The 25407-nt window shown below is 43.3% G+C and overlaps 1 protein-coding gene across 3 annotated transcripts in view; it reads right to left on the bottom strand.

Moving 5' to 3' along the window:
• The window catches only part of LOC131188739 (galectin-9B-like), a 35198-nt gene that overhangs the window by 6250 nt on the left and 3541 nt on the right, over positions 1-25407 (bottom strand). The window contains exons 1-8 of one of the 3 annotated variants that reach the window (XM_058164244.1): positions 23912-23965; positions 20649-20737; positions 17455-17662; positions 15325-15444; positions 14172-14216; positions 10350-10394; positions 6370-6458; positions 2222-2384 (exon numbers count right to left, since the gene is read on the bottom strand). In XM_058164244.1, the coding sequence (XP_058020227.1) occupies positions 2222-2384; positions 6370-6458; positions 10350-10394; positions 14172-14216; positions 15325-15444; positions 17455-17662; positions 20649-20737; positions 23912-23923 (771 nt within the window). In that variant the 5' untranslated portion in view covers positions 23924-23965. Of the gene's footprint in view, positions 1-2221; positions 2385-6369; positions 6459-10349; positions 10395-14171; positions 14217-15324; positions 15445-17454; positions 17663-20648; positions 20738-23911; positions 23966-25407 lie in introns of those variants that run through there. The other 2 variants (XM_058164246.1, XM_058164245.1) reach the window with 2 other exon arrangements.

Here is a 25407-nt window from a genome sequence, read left to right as displayed (position 1 = left end):
TTTGCTGGGGAGAATTGCTGCTATTAAAATGAATGTTTTACCTAGATTTTTATTCCTCTTTCAGATGATACCAATAATTAAGAAAGATAAGAATCTTGAGGAATGGCAGAAGGGAATTAACAAATTTATATGGGAAGGTAAAAAAGCTAGGGTTAAAATGAAAATAATTCAAGATTCTCGGGAAAGGGGAGGTTTAAAAATGCCTAATTTTAAATTATATTATGAAGCAGCTGCTCTCTCTGCAATAAGTGATTGGTTTAATTTAACAGAGGACAGAATTTTGAATATAGAAGGTTATGATTTGCTATATGGGTGGCATGCATATTTAATTTATGACAAAAAAGTGGATAAGGCCTTTAAAAATCATGTGCTAAGAAATGCCCTTCTGCGTGTTTGGAAAAAATACTCTTATAAACTAAATTATAAGGTTCCTATATGGGCAAGTCCTAGACATACAGTAGAAAATATAAACATAGAACAGAATCAGGAAATGATTACATATAAAGATCTTTTGTATACTGAAAGAGGTAATTTGCAGTTAAAATCTCTGCAAGTATTAAGAGAGGAAGGGAAAAATTATACTTGGTTTCAATATTTCCCTACGTGCTAGATGGAAGGGAGATCAGAAAATTGGTATAGAGCAGAACGAGGGAAATTTGGTAAAGCAAATTAGAAATCAGTCTCAGGAGCATATAAAGAGATTGTATAATGTGTTACTTGAAATAGATTCTGAAAGGGACTTGGTAAAGGACTGTATGATAAAGTGGGCACAAAATTTTCAGGAGCCAATATTATTGGAAACGTGGGAAAAAATTTGGGTTAGAAATGTTAAATTCACATGAGCACAGAATCTGAGGAAAATTTTTATAAAATGTTTTATAGATGGCATTTAGATCCTAAAAAATTATCGTGTATGTATCCAGAAATGCAAGCAAAATGTTGGAGATGTAATTGTGATGACGCTACATATTTTCACATTTGGTGGACTTGTAAGGACATAAAGGCCTTTTGGATAAAAATTTGGTGGATTTTACAAAATGTTTTGAAAAAGAAGATAAAGTTCCTGCCGCAATTTTTCTTGTTGGGAATTATTACGGATTGTACAGTAATTGAGACTAAATTGATTTTAAATCTAATAACTGCAGCAAGATTACTAATAGGACAATATTGGAAGAAAAAAGAAGTACCAACAATAGAAGAATGGATATTGAAAGTTGCCAATTTGGCTGAGATGGCGAAGATATCAGCCTTTTTGAAAGACAATACGCAAGAAAGATACTTAAAGGAATGGAAAAAATGGATTGACTATATTCAACGTAGATATCAGACTAAGAGTTATCAGACTTTTTGAATGATTATGATGTATTATTTTTTTTTTATTGAAAGAGTTTTAAAAAAACAAAAACATTTTCCCCCCTTTTTTCCCCCTCCCTCCCAAAAAAAAACAAAACACCCCTCCTCCCCACCCCGGCTTCCCGGGTCAATCACAAGGTAAAGTCCAGTCAAATAACCACATCCAAAGCTTTCCGTCTCCCAGCCCCCTCCCCATTACATAAAATAACTTTCTAATTATTCAAAGGCAATCTGATATTTCTTAATCTGATATCTGTTTTGTAGATAATCAATCCATTTTTTCCATTCAATTAAATATCTTTCCTGCGTATTGTCTTTTAAAAACGCTGAGATTTTAGCCATCTCAGCCAAATTAATAACTTTCAATATCCATTCTTCTATTGTAGGTATCTCTTCTTTCTTCCAGTATTGTCCAATCAACAGTCTTGCTGCTGTTATTAAATTCAAAATCAATTTAGTCTCAATCCCTGTACAATCCATTATAATTCCCAAAAGGAAAAATTGTGGCAGGAACTATGATGTATTATTTTTGATTGCTTTTGGGGGAAGTTAGGAATTGATGATTGTAGGGGTATAATTAAGTTGGGACGAAAACTTTTTAGCATATGTTTGTTTTATTTTTAACTATACCTTGTGCTCGTTCCGGGAAGTCGGGGGAGGGGTTGCGAAGGAGGGGGAGGAGGGGGGGAAAGGGGGGGAAAAATTTTTGTAAAACTTTTTGAATAAAAAAAAAAAAAAGTGAACTTCTACTTACGTGTGGAGGAAGCCTAAAAGGCCATTAACTTGGTTTAAACAAGGTTCCAATTGCCCCCCCTTAAAAATCAAATTGCCCCCCCTTTGGGCCCCACTCTGGGAACCACTGACTTACGGTAAAGGGTTGGCCACGCAACAGAGGCATCCCACAGGGCAGGTGTCGCTCCTCTGAGCCCCAGCGCATGTTGAGGTTAGAGTTTCGAACAATCACATTCTCATCAAACCGTGGGTTGAGATGGAAAGCAGTATCGTTCCCTGCTTTCAGATTGATGTGGAACCTATATAAAAAGACCCAAATGTTGCGCTGCACAATTAGCAGGAAACTATCCACATCCAGAAACTACACAATGAACAGTCCAATTTCTGAAGATATTATATTGCTGATTTGAAAGCCATTATTAATCTCAAAGGCAATTCCTGTGTGAACCTGGTGAGCAAGAATCTTTTTGCCAAATAGATTCTCTTTTTTTAGGACTTCATCAAGAGATCTCCACTTTTGGGAAAAAGGGGTCACTCAATAGATGATAGATAGATAGATAGTTAGATAGATAGATAGATAGATAGATAGATAGATAGATAGATAGATAGATAGATAGATAGATAGATAGATAGATAGATAGATATAGATAGATAGATAGAAAGATACTAGTAGATAGATACAGATACAGAGAGAGAGGGAGAGGGAGAGGGAGAGATTGATTGTCAGAGTCTGTAGCTATCCAGCCAGCACATAAGTACCGTATTTTTCAGAGTATAAGACGCACCGGAGAATAAGGCGCACCTTAGTTTTTTGGGAGGAAAATAAGAAAAAAGCTGATTGGCAGGTGGATTGGCCTCTTAGATCAGCTGTTCCCCGAGGTGAATTTTAGCAACAGGTTTGTTGGTTGTGAACTCTGCGCCTGGCTTTTTTCCCTGCCTCTGAAAGTTTTGAAGCTCTGTTTCAGAATAAACTTTTTTTTCCCTGCCTCTGAAAGCCTCTGAAACAGAGCTTCAGAAAAAAAGCCTCAGAAACTTTGTTTCAGAGGCTTTTTTTCTGAAACTCTGTTTCTGAGGCTTTTTTTCTGAAGCTTTGTTTCAGAGGTTTTTTCAGCCTCTGAAATCTCCGTTTGAGAGGATGGGCGGAGCTACATTCGGAGTATAAGACGCACCCCGATTTTCACCCTCTTTTTTTGTGGAAAAAGGTGCATCTTATACTCTGAAAAATACGGTAAATAATTCAGTAGGATTCATTTATAGAAGAAACTTCTTTATATAGAATAATATAAAACATGATGCATGTATACAATACCCATGCAGCACTTGGAACGTGGTAGAGAAGAAGAAATAGCAAGTACAATAAATAGAAGCAAGGACTCTCAGGCAAAGACAAACAAACTCTTATACACAGAACAGTTAAGCTAAGCCATAGATAGATAGATAGATAGATAGATAGATAGATAGATAGATAGATAGATAGATAGATAGATAGATAGATAGATAGATAGATAGATAGATGGATAAATAGGAGGGATGGAGGGATGGATAGATAGAAAGATGGAGGGATGGATATATAGGAGGGAGGGAGGGAGGGATATATAGGAGGGAGGGAGGGAGGGAGGGAGGAATGGATAAATAGATAGATAGATAGATAGATAGATAGATAGATAGATAGATAGATAGATAGATAGATAGATAGATAGATAGATAGATAGATGATAGAGGGAGGGAGGGATATATGGATGGATGGATACACAGAAAGACAGACATAGATGATAAGACAGAGAGACAGGCAGACAGGCAGGTAGATGATAGTACCCCGTCATGCACTTAAAAAAAATAAAAGTACAGCAAAGTTCACTTTATCACATTCAGTAGTTATGGAATGGGTATGTGCATGCCCGAGTGTCTGTTTTTTCCACTCATTTTATTTCATAGGACAAGATAACAGATCTGAACAATGAGCCTAAGTGACAGAGATGTGTTCATTCTGACACCTTCATTCTGTCACCCAACCGACTGTGCTTCCCGGTTGGCCAATGGAAGGAATATTTAAGAAGTATCACCAACTCACTCTAGGCACACTGATGTTCGTTTGCAGTATCCCTTTAACACCTGTTGATGGAGCCTCACTTTACATTCTGATAAATCTTACAAGCCGCCCAGAGCTATAGCGATGAGATGGGTGGGCACATACATTTAATAATAAATAAAATAAATGCAACAATAAATTACAGCCGGGTGGCATTTTGGATTGGAAGGGAAAAGGTGCTTCACAAGTCCCGTCAGCAACGTCTTAAAATTGCAGCATCTTTTCTAGAAGTCAGGCTCGATCCAGGGAAGGGAAAAATACATGTTGTTTCAGGAGTTACTGACAAGTGCAACATGAGCACCCTCGTGTGCTACAAAACACCATTTCCCCTTTGAATTCAAAGTCCTGCACAAATATATTAACTTTAGTCACTGCACCTATGTCACAACCAATTGGTTAGTCTTTAAGATGCCTCAAGAGTTTTTCTTACGCTGATGTACTTTATAGTAGGGGTCCCCAGCCTTGGCAACTTTAAGCCTGGTAGACTTCAACTCCCAGAATACCCCAGCCAGCTGCTGGGGTATTCTGGGAGTTGAAGTCTTCCAGGCTTAAAGTTGCCAAGGTTGGAGACCCCTGCTTTATAGACATTTCAGGTTTCTACAGGTAGTCCTCAACATATGACCACAATTGAGCCCAAGGTCTTTGTTGTTAAGTGGGAAATTTGTTAAGTGAGCTGGCCCCTTTTAATGACCTTTCTTAAGTGAATCACTGCAGTTGTTAAGTTAGTAGCATGATTGTTTAGTGAATCTGGCTTTGTCATTGACTTTGCTTATCAGAAGGTCGCAAAAGTGAATCGCATGACCCCAGGATGCTGCACTCGTCCTAAATATGAACCAGTTGCCAAGCCTCTGAATTTTGATCACATGACCGTGGGGATGCTGCAACGGTCGTAAGTGTGAAAAACGGTCATAAGTCACTTTTTTCAGTACTGTTGTAACTTTCAATGGTCACTAAAAAAAATTTTTTATTTGCATTTATATCCCGCCCTTCTCCGAAGACTCAGGGTGGCTTACACTATGTTAGCAATAGTCTTCATCCTATTTGTATATTTATATACAAAGTCAACTTATTGCCCCCAACAATCTGGGTCCTCATTTTACCTACCTTATAAAGGATGGAAGGCTGAGTCAACCTTGGGCCTGGTGGGACTAGAACCTGCAGCAATTGCAGGCAGCTGCTGTTAATAACAGACTGCATTAGCAGTCTGAGTCACAGAGGATAAATGAACTATTGTAAGTCGAGGACTACCTGTACAAGAATTCTGGTAGATGATACCACTTGCATTAGACCAGGGGTCTCCAACCTTGGCAACTTTAAGACTTGTGGACTTCAACTCCCAGAATTCCTCAGCCAGCCAGAGGAATACTGGGAGTTGAAGTTCACAAGTCTTGAAGTTGCCAAGGTTGGAGACCCCTGCATTAGACAATCGTCTCAAAGGTGTTTTTCCAAAAGGCAACTGGCTGCTTTTAACTGTACAACCCCAAATCATTCATTTGAAAGGGATTCAGAATAAATGAATCCGGAATGAAATTGTGCGGAAGTGTTGTGGCTCCAGCCCCCCCCGCCCCCCCGCCCCCTCCCGGGCCTGGCCCCCTGCCAGAAAGTGACTTGGAAAGTGAGGGGAAGGGCCATCAGGACTTACCTTTGGAGCACCGGCTCCTCTGGCTCAGCTCCAGGAGCCAGAGGCAGGCCAGGTGGAGGAGATAACGAGGCCTCCGTCCCCCGACTCTCCCCCCCCCAGGCCACGCCTCTAGACCTGGCTGATGGCAATCAGGCCTGGCTAGATCCCAGGTTTCGGAGATACGAGAGGCAGCTACAACAAAGGAAGGGGTGGGGCAGGCCTAGAGAGTGCTGAGTCATGGAGCCACATCCCACAGAGTATAAAAGCAGCCCTGGCTGCTCTTCTGCTCTGTGACGAGCAAAAATTGAGCTGAACTATTTGACTCGTGGAGAAGTGAGCTGAACTCTTTGACTCGTGGAGAATTAAGCTGAACATTCGGCCTGGATTGCTGACTTCCTGGTTGCCCGGCAACCCCAAGATAAGGGAGAATTTAACAGGCAGCTGCAGATTCCCTGCCAGGACTGATAGCAGCTGTGAACTCAATTACTGGCTTGTTTAGCCAGCTCGCGTGGCTGAGGCCGGGAGGGGACAGAACAGGAAGGAAGTTTTACCCACAATATTTCTTAGTCTTTACCTCTGAGCAGAAGGGGACACAGAGCCTGAGACTATTATTGATTTGGATGGGAAAAGACCCCCATAGATGGTAGCTCGGTAAGGGAGAGGCTGTGGAAAGAACACACACACAAACAATATTAGATTTAATCTGCCTTTCCCTCCCCCCCGTTTTGTACCTTCAAGTAATCAGTCAGAGATAGCAGTAGCACTTAGACTTATATACCATCGTGCTTTACAGCCCTCCCTAAGCAGATTACAGAGGCAGCCTACTGCCCTCAACAATCTGGGTCCTCATTTTACCGACTTCGGAAGGATGAAAGGCTGAGTCAACCTTGAGCCTGGGGAGAATCGAACAGCCAAACTGCAGGCAGCCGGCAGGCAGCAGAAGTCGCCTGCAGTATTGCATTCTAACCACTGTGCCATCACAGCTCATCAACAAAGGCCTATTGTATACAGAGGTTCAGTGGATTAAGTCTGAAAAAACTCACCATTATGTGATGCCACCACATAATCCCTGCTCTTTTTAATGTGGATGCTCATTCATATAAAAAGTACTGTGAGTTATACAGAGTATATAGGTCAATATATATTCTCCCCTTACTAGACAGATTGCCAGGGAGGACAGATGACCTCCAAGACTCAAACCCGGCTACCGCGTGTACCGTGGCAAAATTCTGTGTCGCTGCAATGTCCACAAGAAAAAAATGGGTTACAGAATTATAGATGTGCCAATTTCTTGGAGATATCTCTAACAATTTTTGGGAAAAATACATTTACTCACAGACTTATCGGCTCTCCACTTATGTAAATTAGGGAGTGACCCTAACGGTTTGAGATCATGTGTTTTTATAACAGGGATGTTATTTTTCCCGATTCATGTCAGTATTATTTTTAATTTATTATATGTCTATGGCTGGTCGATGACCGTGATAAAATTTATACTCTATTCTATTCATTCACATAAAAAGAGGACTGAGCTTCTATTGCCATGTTGACTGTTTTGATCTCCTCCTGGGGACATCTTGGATTATCCACCTAAGCGTAGCTTTTTCCCCTGAGAAAGTACCAATGGTCCTTCCTGGTCGTAGTTGTAAATGTCCACTATTGGCCTTAGCCTCTGGCATCATTCAGTTTTTTTCCAAAGTACCAGGGCCATACTGTCATTCACTGCTGACCTCTTAAGATTTTTTTTCAGAAGGTTTTCTGGCCCAAGCCATTCAGATGTCTCACAATGCCCAAGGAACCTAGTTCAATCTGGTGCACTGTGAGAAATTCCAATGATGCTCAAGACCAACCCCCAGCACTGATTCCTTCCTATTGCAGCTCTTATTAGAAAAAATACAACAGGTTACTAAGGTTGGGGTCATGCTGGTTCATTTGATTAGATATCTTAGATTTATGCCCTCCTTGTCTTCTGGAGCCTCAGGGGACATGTATAAAACTCCCTTCCTCCATTATCTTTGCATAACAATGACACAATGAGGCTGGTTGGGCTTCTGAGAGAACAGCATGCCCAAAGCTCCCCATGGTAGATGAAGGGCTTGAATGTATTTATTTTATTTATTTATTATTTAAATTTGTATACCGCCCTTCTCCCGAAGGACTCAGGGCGGTTCACAGCCAAGTAAAATGCACAATACATACAATTAAAATACTAATAAAAAACTTATTTAAATTGGCCATAATTAAAATTTGGAAGTAAAACCCATTTAAAAACCCATAACTTAAAAAACTAACCCAGTCCAGCGCAGATAAATAAGTAAGTTTTGAGCTCATGAAAGGTTCGGAGGTCCGGAAGTTGGCGAAGTCCTGGGGAGCTCGTTCCAGAGGCGGGGCCCCACAGAAGGCCCGTCCCTGGGTGTCGCCAGGCGACATTGTCGCGCCGGCGGCACCCTGAGAGTCCCTCTCTGTGAGGCGCACGGGTCGGTGAGAGGTATTTGGTAGCAGCAGGCGGTCCCGTAAGTAACCCGGCCCTATGCCATGGGCGCTTTAAAGGCGTTCACCAACACCTTGAGCGCACCGGAAGGCCACAGGTAGCCAGTGCAGCCTGCGCAGGATAGGTGTCACTCGGGAGCCACGAGGGCTCCCTCTATCACCAGCGCAGCTGCATTCTGGACCAACTGCAGCCTCGGATGCCCTTCAGGGGAGCCCCATGTAGAGAGCATTGCAGTAGTCCAGGCGAGGCGTCACAAGGCGTGGTGACTGTGCACAAGGCATCCCGGTCTAGAAAGGGGCGCAACTGGCGCACCAGGCGAACCTGGTGGAAAGCTCTCCTGGAGACGGCCGTCAAATGATCTTCAAAAGACAGCCGTGCATCCAGGAGAACGCCCAAATTACGCACCCTCTCCATCGGGGCCAATGACTCGCTCCCGACAGTCAGCCGCGGACTCAGCTGACTGTACCGGGATGCCGGCATCCACAGCCACTCCGTCTTGGAGGGATTGAGCTTGGGCCTGTTTCTCCCCATCCCGACCCCGACGGCTTCCAAACACCGGGGCAGCCCTTGATAGCTTCATTGGGGTGGCCCGGTGTGGAAAAGTACAGCTGGGTGTCATCAGCGTACAGCTGGTACCTCACACCAAAGCCACTGATGATCTCACCCAGCGGCTTCATATAGATGTTGAACAGAAGGGGCGAGAGAATCGACCCCTGCGGCACCCCACAAGGGAGGCGCGGCGGGTTGGCCTCTGCCCCCGTCAACACCGTCTGCGACCGGTCGAGAGATAGGAGGAGAACCACCGATAAGCGGTGCCTCCACTCCCAACCCCCAACGGGCGCAGCAGGATACCATGGTCGATGGTATCAAAAGCCGCTGAGAGGTCTAATAGGACCAGGGCAGAGGAATAACCCCTATCCCTGGCCCTCCAGAGATCATCCACCAACGCGACCAAAGCCGTCTCAGTGCTGTAACCGGGTCGGAAGCCGGACTGGAACGGGTCCAGATAGACAGTTTCCTCCAGGTGCAGGGGAAACTGATATGCCACCATACTCTCTACAACCTTCGCGCGAGCGGGTTGGAGACCGGACGATAATTACCTAAAACAGCGGGTCAGGAAGGCTTCTTGAGGAGGGGCCTCACCACCGCCTCTTTCAAGGCGGCCGGAAAGACTCCCTCCAACAAGGAAGCGCTCGTAATCCCCTGGAGCCAGCCTCGTGTCACCTCCTGAGTGGCCAGCACCAGCCAGGAGGGGCACGGGTCCAGTAAACACGTGGTGGCATTCAATCTACCCAGCAACCTGTCCATGTCCTCGGGAGTCACAGGGTCAAACTCATCCCACACAACGTGAGTGCAACACCTAATTGCCACCCACCTTTGCTCTCACACATGCTTAATCCTTAAAACATGTTATCCTAGTTGCTGAGTTCCCATATCAGGCACAGCCTACACTACATCAACAACATTATGGCTGAATGTGATTGTCAGGACTGCCATCATTTTCTTGTTTCACTTTCGCTGTCAGCCTTGGGGGGGGGGGAGTCAAAGGGAGGGGGTTGAATGCTTGGGGGAAAGTGAAAGTAATGAAGCCAACTACTCATCCTACTATCCAAGGACACCAATTCAAGGTCAAAACTCTAGGAATGGAATGCAATGACTCACCAACCCGCCTGCCGTTGAAGTGACTGTTCCCAAAACTATTTATTCAAATATATTTGGACAATAAGCATCCAAAAATTTTGCTACACTGTAATCCACTTGGCTTTTAGTAACAGTATACCTTTCACTACAAACGGAGTTGAGGGTCTTTCTTGACTAAAGGACCAAGTCAGAGCAGGTCTGACAGTGATGTTCTGATTCACATAATGTGCAAACATGGTAACTGGGTCCCCATGCTGAGCCAAAATGTCTACCCATGCTCCTTTGTGCCCATTTTAGAGGATTCTTATCCAAGTAGTATCAGATCCCTAAATGTCTGGGACTTTGACTCTCATAATTAGGGTTGAAAACCCTCATAATTGATGGATCAGAAAAAAATATTGATAATATGATAAAAGACTTACATAAAGTTGTGGCTGAAAGCATTGTCCAATGGGATAGGCACTTGACTATGAAGAAAAAAGAATAGCAATCAGGATTTTACTTGTAAACATTTTAATTTTTTTTAAAAAAATTCCAAATATACACATAAACCAAACATTTATCAAAAAAGTTGTCATTGCATATCTTCTCTTTTGTGTCAACTGTGCAGTGACACCACACCATGGGCTGCAATTCATCTTGCAACTCCCAGCTCTCTTAAGCAGAACCCAACTGTCATCTATCCTTGTCAATGTTTGTGAATGAAATCTTCCCGTTCCCATCTCTCTTGTTTCTCAAAACATCGCTCAGTGTGGCAGAATTCTAAACAGTAAAGACTGTTCTGCTTTCAGCAGAGTTTGTATATCTGTAGTCTATTATTGTTCTCTAAACATGTATTGAGCTCCATCTAGTGGCCAAAGATAAAAGCTTTTATTGCATAAAAAGTTGGTTTTAATAAGTGTTTTGGCCCTACAGAATGCCCATCTTCCCTCATTCTGGGGAAAAAAAAAACACACCCAAGTGGATCCTGAGAATCCAGACTCCATTTTCTAATATTCTGAGGATGCAAAATCACCTGGAAGAATCCAGGCTAATCTGTGGCGCATGTTCATCGGACAAAAATCCATGTCCCTTTGAAAAAGAAGATAAAATTTACCCCACAGTTGTTTTTATTGGGCATGATTACGGAATGTACGGTAATAGAGACTAAACTGATTTTAAATTTAATAACAGCCACAAGACTTTTGGTTGCACAATATTGGAAAAAGAAGATTTACCTACAATTGAAGAATGGACACTTAAAGTATTGAACTTAGCAGAAATGGCTAAAATTTCTGCGTATTTGAAAGATTATTCTCAAGAAAGATACATAATCGAATGGAGAAGTTGGATTGACTATATTCAAAATAAGTATCAGACTAAAAAATATCAAATAGCTTATGAATGAATCTAGGAATTGTATTATATTAATGTATTAGTTTAAATGGGAAAGGGGAGTTAAGGGTATAAAGGGAGAGGAGAGACAAAGGGTTATGGTTTTTGTTGTATCTTAGTTTATGATTGTTAGATTCTATACCCTGTATTTTGTTCTGGGAAGTCTCGGGGGGGGGGGAGGGAAGGGAAAGGGAGGGGGTGGTGGGAGGAGTGGGGGAATAATTGTTAAAAAAAATTGTTCTTGTTTTTCTTTTTTGTAAAACTTTTTCAATAAAAAAAAATCCATGTCCCATATACATATAGCATTGCTGATGGTGAAACTTGGATTTTATCTGTAATTTATCAAACCAGCAACTCAACCCTGTTTATTTTGTATCCGGGTTCTTACTGTATGTATTTCTATTTATCCCCCGTTTCACCATCCTGTTCCTTTAATAAAACGGCAAGATCTAGATAGATCAGGGGTGTCACACTCAAGGGCTTAGATCTGGCCCATGGGACCACCCTGAAAACAGCGAAGGACCAGCCCATGGTGCCTCTCTCTGGGAGTGGGTTGCAGGAGGCCGTCGCAGCCAAAACAGAGCTTGGGAGCCCGTTTTTGCTGGCAAAGGACCTGAGCCACCAAAGGCGCCCCCAACACGAGTGATGTTGAGCTGGCCACGCCCACCCCAGCCCCCTGAGGTCAAACACAATGCTTATGCAGCCCTCAATGAAATCGAGTTTTATACTTCTGACATAGATGGTATGGTTTACTGAATAGGTGTGGTGAATAGGATAGGTGTGATTAGGCAGGTGATACCGCCCTAATGGCAGAAAGTGAAGAGGAACTGAAGAGCCTCTTGATGCGGGTGAAGAAGGAGTGCAAAAGTTGCTTATTTATTTATTATTTGTATTTTTGACTTGAAACTCAACATTAAGAAAACTAAGATCATGGCATCTGGCCCTCTCAATTCCTGGCAAATAGATGGGGAAGAAATGGAGGCAGTGACAGATTTTATTTTCCTGGGCTCCAAGATCACTGGAGATGGGTACTGAAACCAAGAAATTAAAGACACTTGCTCCTTTGGAGGAAAGCTATGGCAAATCTAGACAGCGTACTAAAAAGCAGAAACATCACCCTGCCAACAAAAGTGCGTATAGTCAAGGCTATGGTTTTCCCAGTTGCAATGTATGGCTATGAAAGTTGGACCATAAGAAAGGCTGAATGCCAAAGAATTGAGGCCTTTGAACTCTGGTGCTGGAGAAGACTCCTGTGAGTCCCTTGGACTGCAAGGCGATCACACGGGTCAGTCCTAGAGGAGATCAACCCTGACTGCTCTTCAGAAGGCCAGATCCTGAAGATGAAACTGAAATACTTTGGCCACCTAATGAGAAGGAAGGACTCCCTGGAGAAGAGCCTAATGCTGGGAAAGATTGAGGGCAAAAAAAGAAAGGGACGACAGAGAACGAGGTGGCTGGATGGAGTCACTGAAGCAGTAGGCATGAGCTTAAATGGACTCCAGAGGATGGTAGAGGACAGGAAGGCCTGGAGGAACGTTGTCCATGGGGTCGCGATGGGTCGGACACGACTTCGCAACTAACAATAACAACCACCTACACACAAAGGTACAGGTAGTCCTTGACTTACGACCACAATTGAGCCCAGCATTTATGTTGATCAGTGAAAAATTCGTCAAGTGAGTTTTGCCCCATTTTACAACCTTCCTTATCCCAGTTGTTAAGTGAATCGCTGCTCGTGTTAAATTGGTAACATGGTTGTTAAGTGAATTTGGCTTCTCCATTAACTTTGCTAGTCAGAAGGTCGCAAAAGGGGATCACATGACCCCGGGACACTACAACCGTCATAAATGTGAGTCTCTTGTCAAGCATCCAAATTGTAAATCACGTGACCATGGGGATGCTGCAACGGTCATAAGTGTGAAAAACAGTCATACGTCACATTTTTCAGTGCCGTTGTAACTTTGAACGGTCACTAAATGAACCGTTGTAAACTGAGGACTACCTGTAAAGTGTAACGAGGACAGAACAAGGACCATACCACTTTGCCCTGCAGGAAAGGGGTGCAGTTACTGAATGTGACTTGGCTAAGCAAACACCAACACCAACAATAATAATACACATGAAGATCAATATCTAATGCAGGGGTGTCCAAACTTGGTCCCTTTAAGACTTGTGGACTTCAACTCCCAGAGTTCCTCAGCCAGCTTTGCTGGCTGAGGGACTCTGGGAGTTGAAGTCCACAAGTCTTAAAGGGACCAAGTTTGGACACCCCTGATCTAATGTCTGTCTTACAATATTATTTAACCTGCAGGATGAGTGATTAGATCTCTATAGAGACAGACCTCGACTTATGATCCTAACTGAATCCGCATACAGCAGGGGTATCAAACTCAAGGCCTGGGGGCCAGATCCAGCCTGCGGGGTGCTTAGATGTGGCCCATGGGGCTGCCCTGGAAACAGCAAAGGACCGGGCCGCAGTGCCTCTGCCACCGAAAACAGAGCTCAGGAGCCCATTTTCGCTGGCAGAGTGCTCGGGCCACCACAGGCGCCCACGACATGAGTGACGTCGAGCTGGCCATGCCCCCTGGCCACGCCCCCTCGCCCCCTCCCAAGGTTAAACCCAACCTTGATGCGGCTCTCAATGAAACCGAGTTTGACACCCCTGGCCTACAGCAAACGCAGCAAGCATTTTTTGCTAGAAACCGGAAGTTAACTCTAAGTTTCCTGCAAAAACATAAATTGTGGTTATATGATCAAGGATGCAAATGGTGGTAACTGTTATATATGTATGTGTGTGTGTGTGTGTGTATATGTATGTATGTGTATTTATATGTTTATGTATATATAAATAACAGGAGTGTATGTCATACCTGTGAATATGTTGGGAAAACTGGGTTGGAACAAACTGGATAGCTCTGGGGGGAAAAGAAGAGAAATCAAAGGAAATTGCATGAGCAAGGATCAGAACCGAATGCTACTTTTAGAGCACGGGTCTCCAACAAGCTGGCTGAGGAATTCTGGGAGTTGAAGTCCACAAGCCTTAAAGTTGCCAAGGTTGGAGACCCTTGCTCTAGATCCGTGTTTCTCCACTTCAGCAACTTTAAGATGTGTGGACTTCAACTCCCAGAATTCCTCAGGCAGTGAAAAAACGCTTCTTAGGTGGCACAGATAGTGTTACCTAATGAGCGGTCATTTAGCAATGCTCCAAAGTTACAACAAACACCTCCCCTTCTCCCCGAAGGTACTTATAACTCAATTTTTGACAGAGACATATACACACCTCTAGCCACATGACCTCATTTTGCACCCTTGGCAACTTTTCATCCATTGCCGTGTTCCATGGTCACGTGACTGGAATTTATTTATTTATTTATTTTTGGCTGGATTCTGCTAAAAACATGCCCATAAGAGTGGATTTGCTGCATTTTGCTTAACAAGTGTCACAAAAACGGTTTGTAAAATCAGGGCAGTCATGCGGGTGCCTCAACTTACGACGATCATGACTTAACGACAGAAGTTCTAGGCTCCATTACAGTTGTAAATCAAGGACTACCTGAAATTACACTACAAAAATGTGGCGCTTTCTGACATCCTCTCAGAACAATCTGACTAAACTTCAAAAGATGGAGAGGTGCGATGGGTGCTTCACGGCCGCTGATCCTGTCAGAGCTTCTCCACCACCCAAAAAAAATAAATAAAAATCAAAGATGGCAACTAATGCCATGCAATCAAAGTTGTGTCTCTGTTGAAGTGCATCATATTTGTGACACACATGAGGGATTGTTGGTATTAGGCCACCACCTGGACTTTATTTTGATCTTCCCGCCTCAAATCACTCGGGAAAATGTCAGAAAATCTTTGCATTATTCCAAGACCAGGAAGGAAAGAGGAAAGGCATATATTTATTCTGTCTAAATACTCCACACATTTAATTCCAAGAAAAATAAGGGTACCCATTTTTGTTTATCAGAGGGAGGCGGGAGAGGTGTTTTATAAATAAAATGAAATCAATGGAATACCTACCGCTGGACTTTGGAAGCTGATCGAAACAACATCTAGTTCTCCTGAAATTCCGATGGTATCTACCCGAGAAAGAGGGATCCTGTGTTTGAATTCCAAATATAGCTTTCCATCGACGAGAACCTGGCAGATACAGAAGGGAGCAACATGTCAAATCACAACAAGAACAACAACAGAAAAGGAAACGTCTGTGGAGATTCTCTATCATCCATATACTGCCCCATGATGCTTTATAGCAGGGGTCTCCAACCTTAGCAACTTTAAGACTTGTGGACTTCAACTTCCAGAATTCCTCAGCCAGTAAAGCTAGCTGAGGAATTCTGGGAGTTGAAGTCCACAAGTCTTAAAGTTGCCAAGGTTGGAGACTCCTGCTTTATAGCACTTGCTGGGTGATTTACGATGTCAGCTTATTGCCCCCAACAATCTGGGTCCTCATTTACTGACCTCAGAAAGATGGAAGGCTGAATCAACACTGAGCCAGTTAGGATCAAACTCCAGACTGTGGGCAGAGTTAGCCTGCAATACTGCATTCTAACCTCTGCGCCACCAGGATTCCAGGTCACGGTTGTCCCAAAGGTACTTTTTCCAAAGGCAGCTGGATTTCTTTGCTTTTTCTTTGAAAATGTTTCGTTTCTCATCCAAGAAGCTTCTTCAGTTCTGATCTGAAGAACTGAAGAAGCTTCTTGGATGAGGAGCAAAATGTTTTGAAAGAAAAAAAACCCAGGAAGTCCAGTTGTCTTATGAAGAAGCACCTTTGGGACAACAGAGAAGGAAGCAAAACAATGGTTGTACTCACCTAACCCCCAGTCGGTAGGCTATGAATAAGGCCAACTGGGAAGTTGCAAACCATGTTTTAGAAATAATAAGGACTAGATTCCCCAAAAGCACTTAAACCAAGTTGAGATTACTGGTGGTGCTTGACTTACAACCAAGCACTTAGTGACGGATCACTAAGCGAAGCTACAAGAGCCACTCCTCTCTCCCAATTGTGTTTTGGGAATGTGGCAATCAGTCGGCATTCACAGCCATTCACAGTTTCCCACTGTCATGGGACTGCAATTTACGACGGGTTTGTAGAAAATCAGCATTAACTCCCAATTTTCAGCAAAAATGGCCCATATCAAAAAAAAAAGGTTCACTTAATGAACCCTGCAAAAAAGGCAGCAAAAAAACCAGGTCTGATCATGTGGATGACCTACATTATGACGGTCACAACTGATTTTATTTATTTTTATTTATTTATTTATTCGATTTTTATACCGCCCTTCTCCCGAAAGACTCAGGGTGGTGTACAGCCAAAAATAAAAACAAACAATACAATATACAATTTAAAATACAAATTAAAAAACTTATTTTATAATTGGCCCAAAAAACTTTAAAATATATAAAACTAAAACCCCATTAAAATTAATAATAGATAATTTAAAATCAATAAAATTTAAGCCAGCCCCGCGCGAATAAAGAGATGTGTCTTCAGTTCGCGGCGGAAGGTCCGAAGGTCAAGTATTTGGCGTAAACATGGGGGAAGCTCGTTCCAGAGTGTGGGAGCCCCCACAGAGAAGGACCTTCCCCTGGGGGCCGCCAGCCGACATTGCTTGGCGGACGGCACCCTGAGAAGTCTCTCTCTGTGAGAGCGTACGGGTCGGTGGGAGGCATGTGGTAACAGCAGGCGGTCCCGTAAGTACCCAGGCCCTAAGCCATGGAGCGCTTTAAAGGTAGTAACCAAGACCTTAAAGTGCACTCGAAAGGCCACAGGTAGCCAGTGCAGTCTGCGCAGGAACGGTGTTATATGACCATAGTGGGCAGGCTCCATTGGGAGACTGTATGGAGCACCCAAAGTGGATAAGAGGCTTGATGAGTTGCTCTATGAAGGAGACGGTGTCTAAACTGATAAATAAAAATAAAGACAAGATCAAAAGAAAGTGTGGCCAAACTCCATCGATTTATATGTGTGTTGATGGGGCCCATTTTGCATTTGAGATAGCTGTTTTGCGCTCAGCAAGGGATGCTTTGAGACACATTTTGAAAAATGCTTTTCCATTGCTACAAACGTAAAAATCAAAAACCAAACCAAGTGTATTTTTAAAAAAGATGGTGATTATAACCCACGAAGAGATGTTATCGTCTTCGTACCACATAGGAGGATATGTTCACAAGAAACCGGATCTCAAAAGGATGCCCTTTCTGGAAAACCATCTCGTATTTTCTTTCTTCTTCCTGCCAGCCACCCTTTTCGTGTGAATTGCATACAGTACAGTTCTCATCAAAACGGACATTGAAATGGAAAGCGACATCCGATCTGGGCACTTGGGAATTGCCACACTGAAAGTCAACCTGGAATCTGCAAAAAAAAAAGAGAGAGAGAGAGAAATTTACAGATTAACAAGGTTGGAAGGGGCCTTTTATATCATCTAGTCCAACCCCACACACACCCCGCCTGTTGTGATTCGTCAGCAGCCTGTGGAGCTGGCAACGAAGTCGGACAGCGATGAGGCTGAGGAAGAACATGGGCCAGTCCTGGAGGCTGGGGAAGGCCTGGATGAGGGCTCTGTGAGGTGGGGCCAGGAGTGATGTGCAGACTCCGGAGCCTCCAGAGGCTGACAGTAGTGAGGCAGAGGAACAGGAGGAGCCTGTTCCTAATGCACACATGAGAGGAGCTGCCAGAAGGCAAGAGCAGCTACAGCAAAGAGGACAACTCAGGAGTAGGGCCAAGAGATGATTGGCCCCTCCCATAAGGCTTAAAAGACCAGCAACGTCATTTGGGCTCTTTGCTGGAAAACAACGTTGATAGCTTTGTCTTGTTGCATTTGTTTTGTATTGGCGTCTTCTGAACTTTTGCCAAGAAAGGCCTTTGACAGTTTGCCTAATTGGACCAAGGTTGGTGATAGGACTGAGGAATTGTGTTGGGAGGAATTTGCTTTAATTTGGTTGGACTACACTGAGAATGAGTTAATTCTCAGCCGTTCTAATAAAGTTTGTTTGTTTTTACACAGACTGAGTTTCCTACTACCTACTTGGGCCTGGGTCACAACACCGCCCATCTGGATGAGGACCATGGGGTATTAAGGTAAACTGAAGAATGATGGCCCTGAAAAACCACTTACAAACCTTGCCTTTTCTCTGCCCTGCATACTCTCGGATCTACCATGGAAGGCAGCTCCTCCGCCTCTTCACTGACCTGCAAACTGTCCCCAGCCGAAGCCCTCCATAAATCTCTTTCGGCTGGCAGTTCAGAGTCATTAATTAACCCACTTCCTGATGTACCAGGAATGAGCTCATCCTCCCTCGAGCCAACCTCGAGGGAGAAGACCCAGAGGAGTTGTCCAAGGGAGACATCACAGGGTTATGGTTCCCCGTGTTTTACAATATGAATGTGCCGGGAATGGGTTTGTTTAAGAAGTGTTTGTATCATATGGCAACAGGAGTGAAATTCAACCTGACCACCAATTTCTTTGTACTTATTTGCAAAACTTCAACAAAGATCAACAGATGCTGCTGCTAATATGACTCTGCACCACATCCTACAACATCTTGAATCGCCAAAGGCCTATGCAAGGGTCCTCTTTGTAGACTTCAGCTCAGCATTCAATGCCATCATTCCAGATATTCTTCTAACTAAGCTAAACCAGCTAGCGGTATAGGAACACACTCGTAAACAGATCATAAGCTTCCTAACAGACAGGAAGCAGCAGGTGAAGCTAGGCAAAGTCACATCACATACTTGCACAACCCTAGAAATGGTGGTAGATTTTAGAAGAAAACCTCTTATACTACAACCTCTTACAATACTAGACAACATAGTATCAACAGTAGAGACCTTTGAGTTTCTAGGTTCTACCATACCTCAAGACTTAAAATGGACACCTATCATCAAAAACATCATCAAAAAACCTCAATAAAGAATCTTCTTTCTGCGCCAACTCAGAAAGCTCAAACTGCCCAAGGAGCTGCTGATCCAGTTCTACAGAGGAATTATTGAGTCTGTCATCTGCACCTCTATAACTGTCTGGTTTGGTTCTGCAACCCAGCAAGACAGACACAGACTTCAGAGGATAATTAGAACTGCAGAAAAAACAATTGCTACCAACCTGCCTTCCATTGAGGACCTGTATATTGCAGAAGTCAAAAAGAGGGCTGTGAAAATATTTACAGACCCCTCACATCCTGGACATATTGTTTCAACTTCTATCCTCAAAACAATGCTATAGGGCAGGGGTAGTCAACCTTTTTATACCTACCGCCCACTTTTGTATCTCTGTTAGTAGTAAAATTTTCTAACTGCCCACAGGTTCCATAGTAATGGTGATTTATAAAGTGTATTATCATCTGCGCATGCCTCTCGCGCATTGTGGATTGGGTTTGGGGTGGCGCCGGCTACAGCTCTGCTTGTCTGTTACAGCTGGTGGTGTGGGGGGAGATGTGCGAACTATTCTGGGATGAGGTTCTTTTGTTTGCAGCCGCACTATAGCGCCATTTAGTTTCACTTATGTAACGTGAACTAAACTTATGCGCGGGCGATACAAATAGTATATTTTCAGAAATTTAAATTGTCACGGGGAATTTTATGAAAACCTAATGAAAATGTTTTTAAATAATGCTATGGAATTTTTTTAAATAGTCAATTAAATTTTAAAAAAAGGAAAGTGCTTCAGTATCAGACAAAACCCCTACCGCCCACCACGAAAGCTGGAACGCCCACTAGTGGGCAGTAGGGACCAGGTTGACTACCACTGCTATAGGGCACTGCACACCAGAACAACTAGACGAAAGGACAGTTTTTCCCCTGAATGCCGTCACTCTCCTTAACAACTACCGTAATTCCCACAACACTGTCAAATAATTTACTAAGACTGTATTACTATTATTCTTCTCTTCCTTACTAGTATCTATCTCTTCCCACTTATTACTATTACCGTGTTGCTTGTATCTTTCAATTTATATTGTTTTTATTTGTTTCCTAGTATGATTTAATAGCTAACCTTGACTATCACTAAGTGTTGTATCTTTTTATTCTTGATGAATTCTCCTTATGTACACTGAGAGCATATACACCAAAGACAAATTCCTTGTGTGTCTAATCACACTTGGCCAATAAAGAATTCTATTCTATTCTATTCTGTTTTGTTTCAGAACTCACTCCCATCCCAACAATCCCCAGGTGGTAAATGATCGTTATACAATATGAACTGAAAGGTTCAGAGATGGAACTTTCTTCTGGTTGCAGCTTCACTAATTTCATGACTGTCTAGATAGTTTGAAAAAACGTGGATTTTTTTTTGGGTGGAACTTCCTATATACTCTTTTCTCCCTGCACTTGAATGACTCACCTTCTGCAGTTCTTCAAAACACTTCCGGTGACTAATACGGTCATCCCATCTTTCAGGCCACCATAAATTGGACCACTAAAAGGAACAGTCTGACCAGACGTTAAAAGAAAAAAAAATAGCCATTAAATGGAGAATCTGCTGCAGCTCAAAGACATTAATTCAACTGGTTCATGAATAAATACCTGCGAAATATAATAACATGTCTGCCTCCATCCTCCCCCAAAAGCGCTTTAAAACACTTTTTCCTCAATCTCAGAACTTTCAAGATGTATGAACTTCAATTCCCAGCATTCCCCAGGCCCACCACCAGTAACAGTTTGCCCATCCAAAAGCTCCTGACAACTGTTAAACCAGTATTTGTCAACCTTGGGTACTCTAAGACAGGGGTCCCCAACCTTGGTCCCTTTAAGACTTGTGGACTTCAATTCCCAGAGTCCCTCAGCCAGCAAAGCTGGCTGAGGAACTCTGGGAGTTGAAGTCCACAAGTCTTAAAGGGACCAAGGTTGGAGACCCCTGCTCTAAGATGTCTGGACTTCATCTCCCAGAATTCCCCAGACAGAGAACTGCCTGAAGGATTCTGGGAGTTGAAGTCCAGACCTCTTAAAGTGCCCAACATTGAGACACACAGCAATATACAGAGATAGTAATGATTGAACCTCAATCTTTACCCAGTCATATTTTAGCTTCACCTTGCATCTTAATTTATTTACTTAATTTATTGTATTTAGTATATATCTTTGGGTGTACGTGTTTATCTTTTATGATTTTAAGCAGTGGTGGGATTCAAATAATTTAACCGGTTCTCTGTCCTAATGACTGCCTGGGTGGGTGTGGCAATGGTGGGCGTGGCCAGGGGGTGTGACAGGCAGCACTCGTCCTCCTGCATCCCCCTGGGAGCAGAAACGGGTTGCAGGGGGGGACACCGCCCCCCGTACCCCATTTTGGGCCTAGCAGGCTTCCCTGTAGCCTCCTGGGAGCAAAAAGCGGGCCACAGAGGGAAGGTGGCGCCACACCCGGCTTGTTTTGGGCCTAGTAGGCCTCCCTGCACTTACCTGGCAGCCAAAATGGAGCGCTTGAGGAATCCTGGAAGGGGAGGGGTGGGCCCAGCTGGCAATTTAACAATGGTTCGCTCAAACAAGCTGAATCCCATCACTGATTTTAAGCCCCCCCCCCCCCCCGAGTTACCTTGTGGTAAGATGGACGGTCAATAAATTTTATAAATAAATAAATACATAAATCTCAGGCACATTGGATAAACAAACAAACAGATAAAACAAAACAAAACAAAACCAGCAAACTTCACGAATAAACAGCCAAAACAAGCGAACAGAATCCCAGCATTCTTTCTTAGGCCTAGTACCCTTCAACATCTTCATCAACGATTTAGATGAGGGCATAAAAGGAAAACTCATCAAATATGGGGAAATAGCCTCAAGATCCAGAAAGATCTTGACAAGACTTGAACACTGGGCCCTATCCAATAAAATGCAATTCAGTGGTGAGAAAAATAAGGTTTTACACTTAGGCAAGAAAAACTGTATAGAATAGAATAGAAATAATAATAGAGTAGAGTAGGGTAGGGTAGGGTAGGATAGAGTAGAGTTAAGAACAGAGTGGAGTGTGGAGTGGAGTAAAAGGGAAGGGGAGAGGAGAGGAGGGGAGAGGAGAGGAATGGAGAGAAGAGAAGAGAAGAGAAGAGAAGAGAAGAGAAGAGAAGAGAAGAGAAGAGAAGAGAAGAGAAGAGAAGAGAAGAGAAGAGAATGTACCTGGCTCAACAGTAATAACTGTGAGAGAGATCTAGGAGTCCTAGTCGACAACCACTTGTCTTCTGTGGCTCAGACTGCTAAGACAATCTGTTATTAACACAGCTGCTTGCAATTACTGCAGGTTCTAGTCCCACCAGGCCCAAGGTTGACTCAGCCTTCCATCCTTTATAAGGTAGGTAAAATGAGGACACAGATTGTTGGGGGCAATAAATTGACTTTGTATATAAATATACAAATAGGATGAAGACTATTGCTAACATAGTGTAAGCCGCCCTGAGTCTTCAGAGAAGGGCGGGATATAAATGCAAAAAAACCCAAACCACTTAAGTATGAGCCTGCAGTGTGCTACAGTTTCCAAAAATATCAAGGCACTCCTAGACTGTGACAACAGTTGTATCAAGATCATATGAAGTGTTAGTACTGCTTTATACTGCTTTGGTAAGACCACACTTGGAATATTGCACCCAGTTTGGACGTAATGTAATGATATAATGATACTTATAATGATATTAAAAAGATGTTGGGACTCTAGAAAGAGTGCAGAGAAGAACAACAAACATGATAAGGGGACTGGAGGCTGAGACATATGAAGAACAGTTCCAGGAATTGGGTATGTCTAGTTTTAGGACTAGGAGGGTGACATGATACCACTGTTAGAATAGAATAGAACAAACAGAACAGAACAGAACAAAGTAGAGTAGAGTAGTGTAGAGTAGAATAGAGTAGAGTTCTTTATTGGCCAAGTGTGATTGGACACACAAGGAATTTGTCTTGGTGCATATGATGTCAGTGTACATAAAAGAAAAGATGTTCTAATATTTTAGGGGCTGCCACAAAGTAGAGGGAGTGTGTGTCAAACTATTCTCCAAAGCACCAGAAGGCAAGACAGGAAGTAACTTGTCAAAGAGGTTGAAAAACTTACCAAAGAGAGAAGCAACCTAGAACTAAGGAGAAATTTCCTGACACTGAGAACAATTAATCAGCTGAACGGTTTGCCTTTGGAAGTTGCGGGTGCTCTAACACCAGAGGTTTTTAAGAAGAGATTAGACAGCCATTTGTCCAGAATAGTATAAGGTTTTCTGCTCGAGGAGGGGTTGGGGGGTTGGGCTAGAAGACCTCTAAAGCCCCTTCCAATTCTCTTATTCTGTATTCTGCTTATGGGCGAAATCATCTGGTGATATTTCAGCGACGTCAGGTATGACCAAATTAAAAAAATAATCATCATCCACTTGCAATCCCTACCCCTCTCGTTACCCTCTAGAGCAGGGGTCTCCAACCTTGGTCCCTTTAAGACTGAGAGTTGAAGTCCACAAGACTCTGGGAGTTGAAGTCCACAAGTCTTAAAGGGACCAAGGTTGGAGACCCCTGCTCTAGTGAAGCAAAGCACGGATCAGCTGGAAGCAGCTTGCAACCTGCACTCACTGGGGATGGGGAGGTGGGGCAGTGACATGGGTCAGTAGAACGAGGAAGCAAGGGTCCTCCCGCCTCCTTACCTACCGTTAGCCACATGCTGTTTCTGCAAGCCCCCCACCGGAAGATAATCTCTGACTTATTTTCGCTTTCTTATTTTTAAGCTGGAGGTGCTGCACAGCATCCCCTTCCTGCGTCTCAACTTCGCTGTGCTTGGGACACAGCTGATTTTCGCTCCAGCACTTGATAATGGAGCAGCTCCACCCTTTCCCTCCCCTCCCCTCCCTCCTTCTCCAGCTTCACTCCTCCAGGCCTGCAGCTGCTGCTTTACAAAAAAGCTGGGAATCCACTCTCTCTCTTTCCAGGAATGCCCACGGACGAATCTTCTCAGAAATGATCCAGCAGCATGGAAGGGAGAATGAGAATTAGACCATCACGGCAACATTGGAGGACATTGGAGGTCTTCTAGTCCAACCCCCTGCTTAGGCAGAATACTCTACACCACTTCAGACAAATGGTTATCCAACAACTTCTTAAAAACGTCCAGTGTTGGGAGCATTCATAACTTCTGCAGGCAAGTCGTTTCACTGATTAATTGTTCTAACTAATTGTTCAGGAAATTTCTCCTTAGTTCTAGGTTGCTTCTCTCCTTGATTAGTTTCCACCCATTGCTTCTTGTCCTGCCTTCAGGTGCTTTGGAGAACAGCCCGACTCCCTCTTCTTTGTGGCAACCCCTGAGATATTGGAACACTGCTATCATGTCTCCCCTAGTCCTTCTTTTCATTAAACTAGACATACCCAGTTCCTGCAACCGTTCTTCATATGTTTTAGCCTCCAGTTCCCTAATCATCTTTGTTGCTCTTCTCTGCACTCTTTCTAGAGTCTTCACATCTTTTTTACATCCTGGTGACCAAAACTGAATGCAATATTCCAAGTGTGGCCTTACCAAGGTATTATAAAGTGGAATTAACATTTCACATGATCTTGATTCTATCCCTCTGTTTATGCAGCCTAGAACTCTGTTGGCTTTTTTTTCACCAGAGCAGTGCAAAAAAACCCACCAATGCTGTGGCGGTTTGATCTTGTCTGCAACTGTTATTGCATGGTTTAATTTCTGGTGGCCGCCCATCTCAAAACACAACTCTGGGTGGCTCTCAACAAAACTAAAACCCAGAACTAGAACCACCGTAAAAATGTTCAATCATAAAGTTATGCTTTAGAACCCACCCTTTTGTTCGTACTTCAAATGCTTCAATAAAGCAATTTTCGGAACATCATGGATACGAGTTGCATGTACACAGCTCTATTCAGGTGTTTGGTATAAAAATGTGTATGTTGTATGGCTGGAGTGGAAAAAGATGGCAGAAGCTGCCAGGAAGGCGACTGTGGCCTTCAATACCCAGAATTCCCCAGCCAGCCATTCCCTGACTGAGGAATTCCGGGAGTTGAAGTCCATACACCTCAATGTTGCTGAGCTTGAAAAACACTTGAGTTAGAAGCTGTAGGAAGTTAGCACCAGGGGTAAAATGCTCCCAGTTCAGACCAGATTGTGCGATCCGGTAGCAATAGGGAGAGTAGTTCGG

This window comes from Ahaetulla prasina, chromosome 1 (genome assembly GCF_028640845.1).
Source record: "Ahaetulla prasina isolate Xishuangbanna chromosome 1, ASM2864084v1, whole genome shotgun sequence".
In the NCBI taxonomy this organism is placed as follows: Eukaryota; Metazoa; Chordata; class Lepidosauria; order Squamata; family Colubridae; genus Ahaetulla; species Ahaetulla prasina.
The sequence above is the reverse complement of the archived record's forward strand: the minus strand, read 5'-3'. Positions and strand labels throughout refer to the sequence as shown.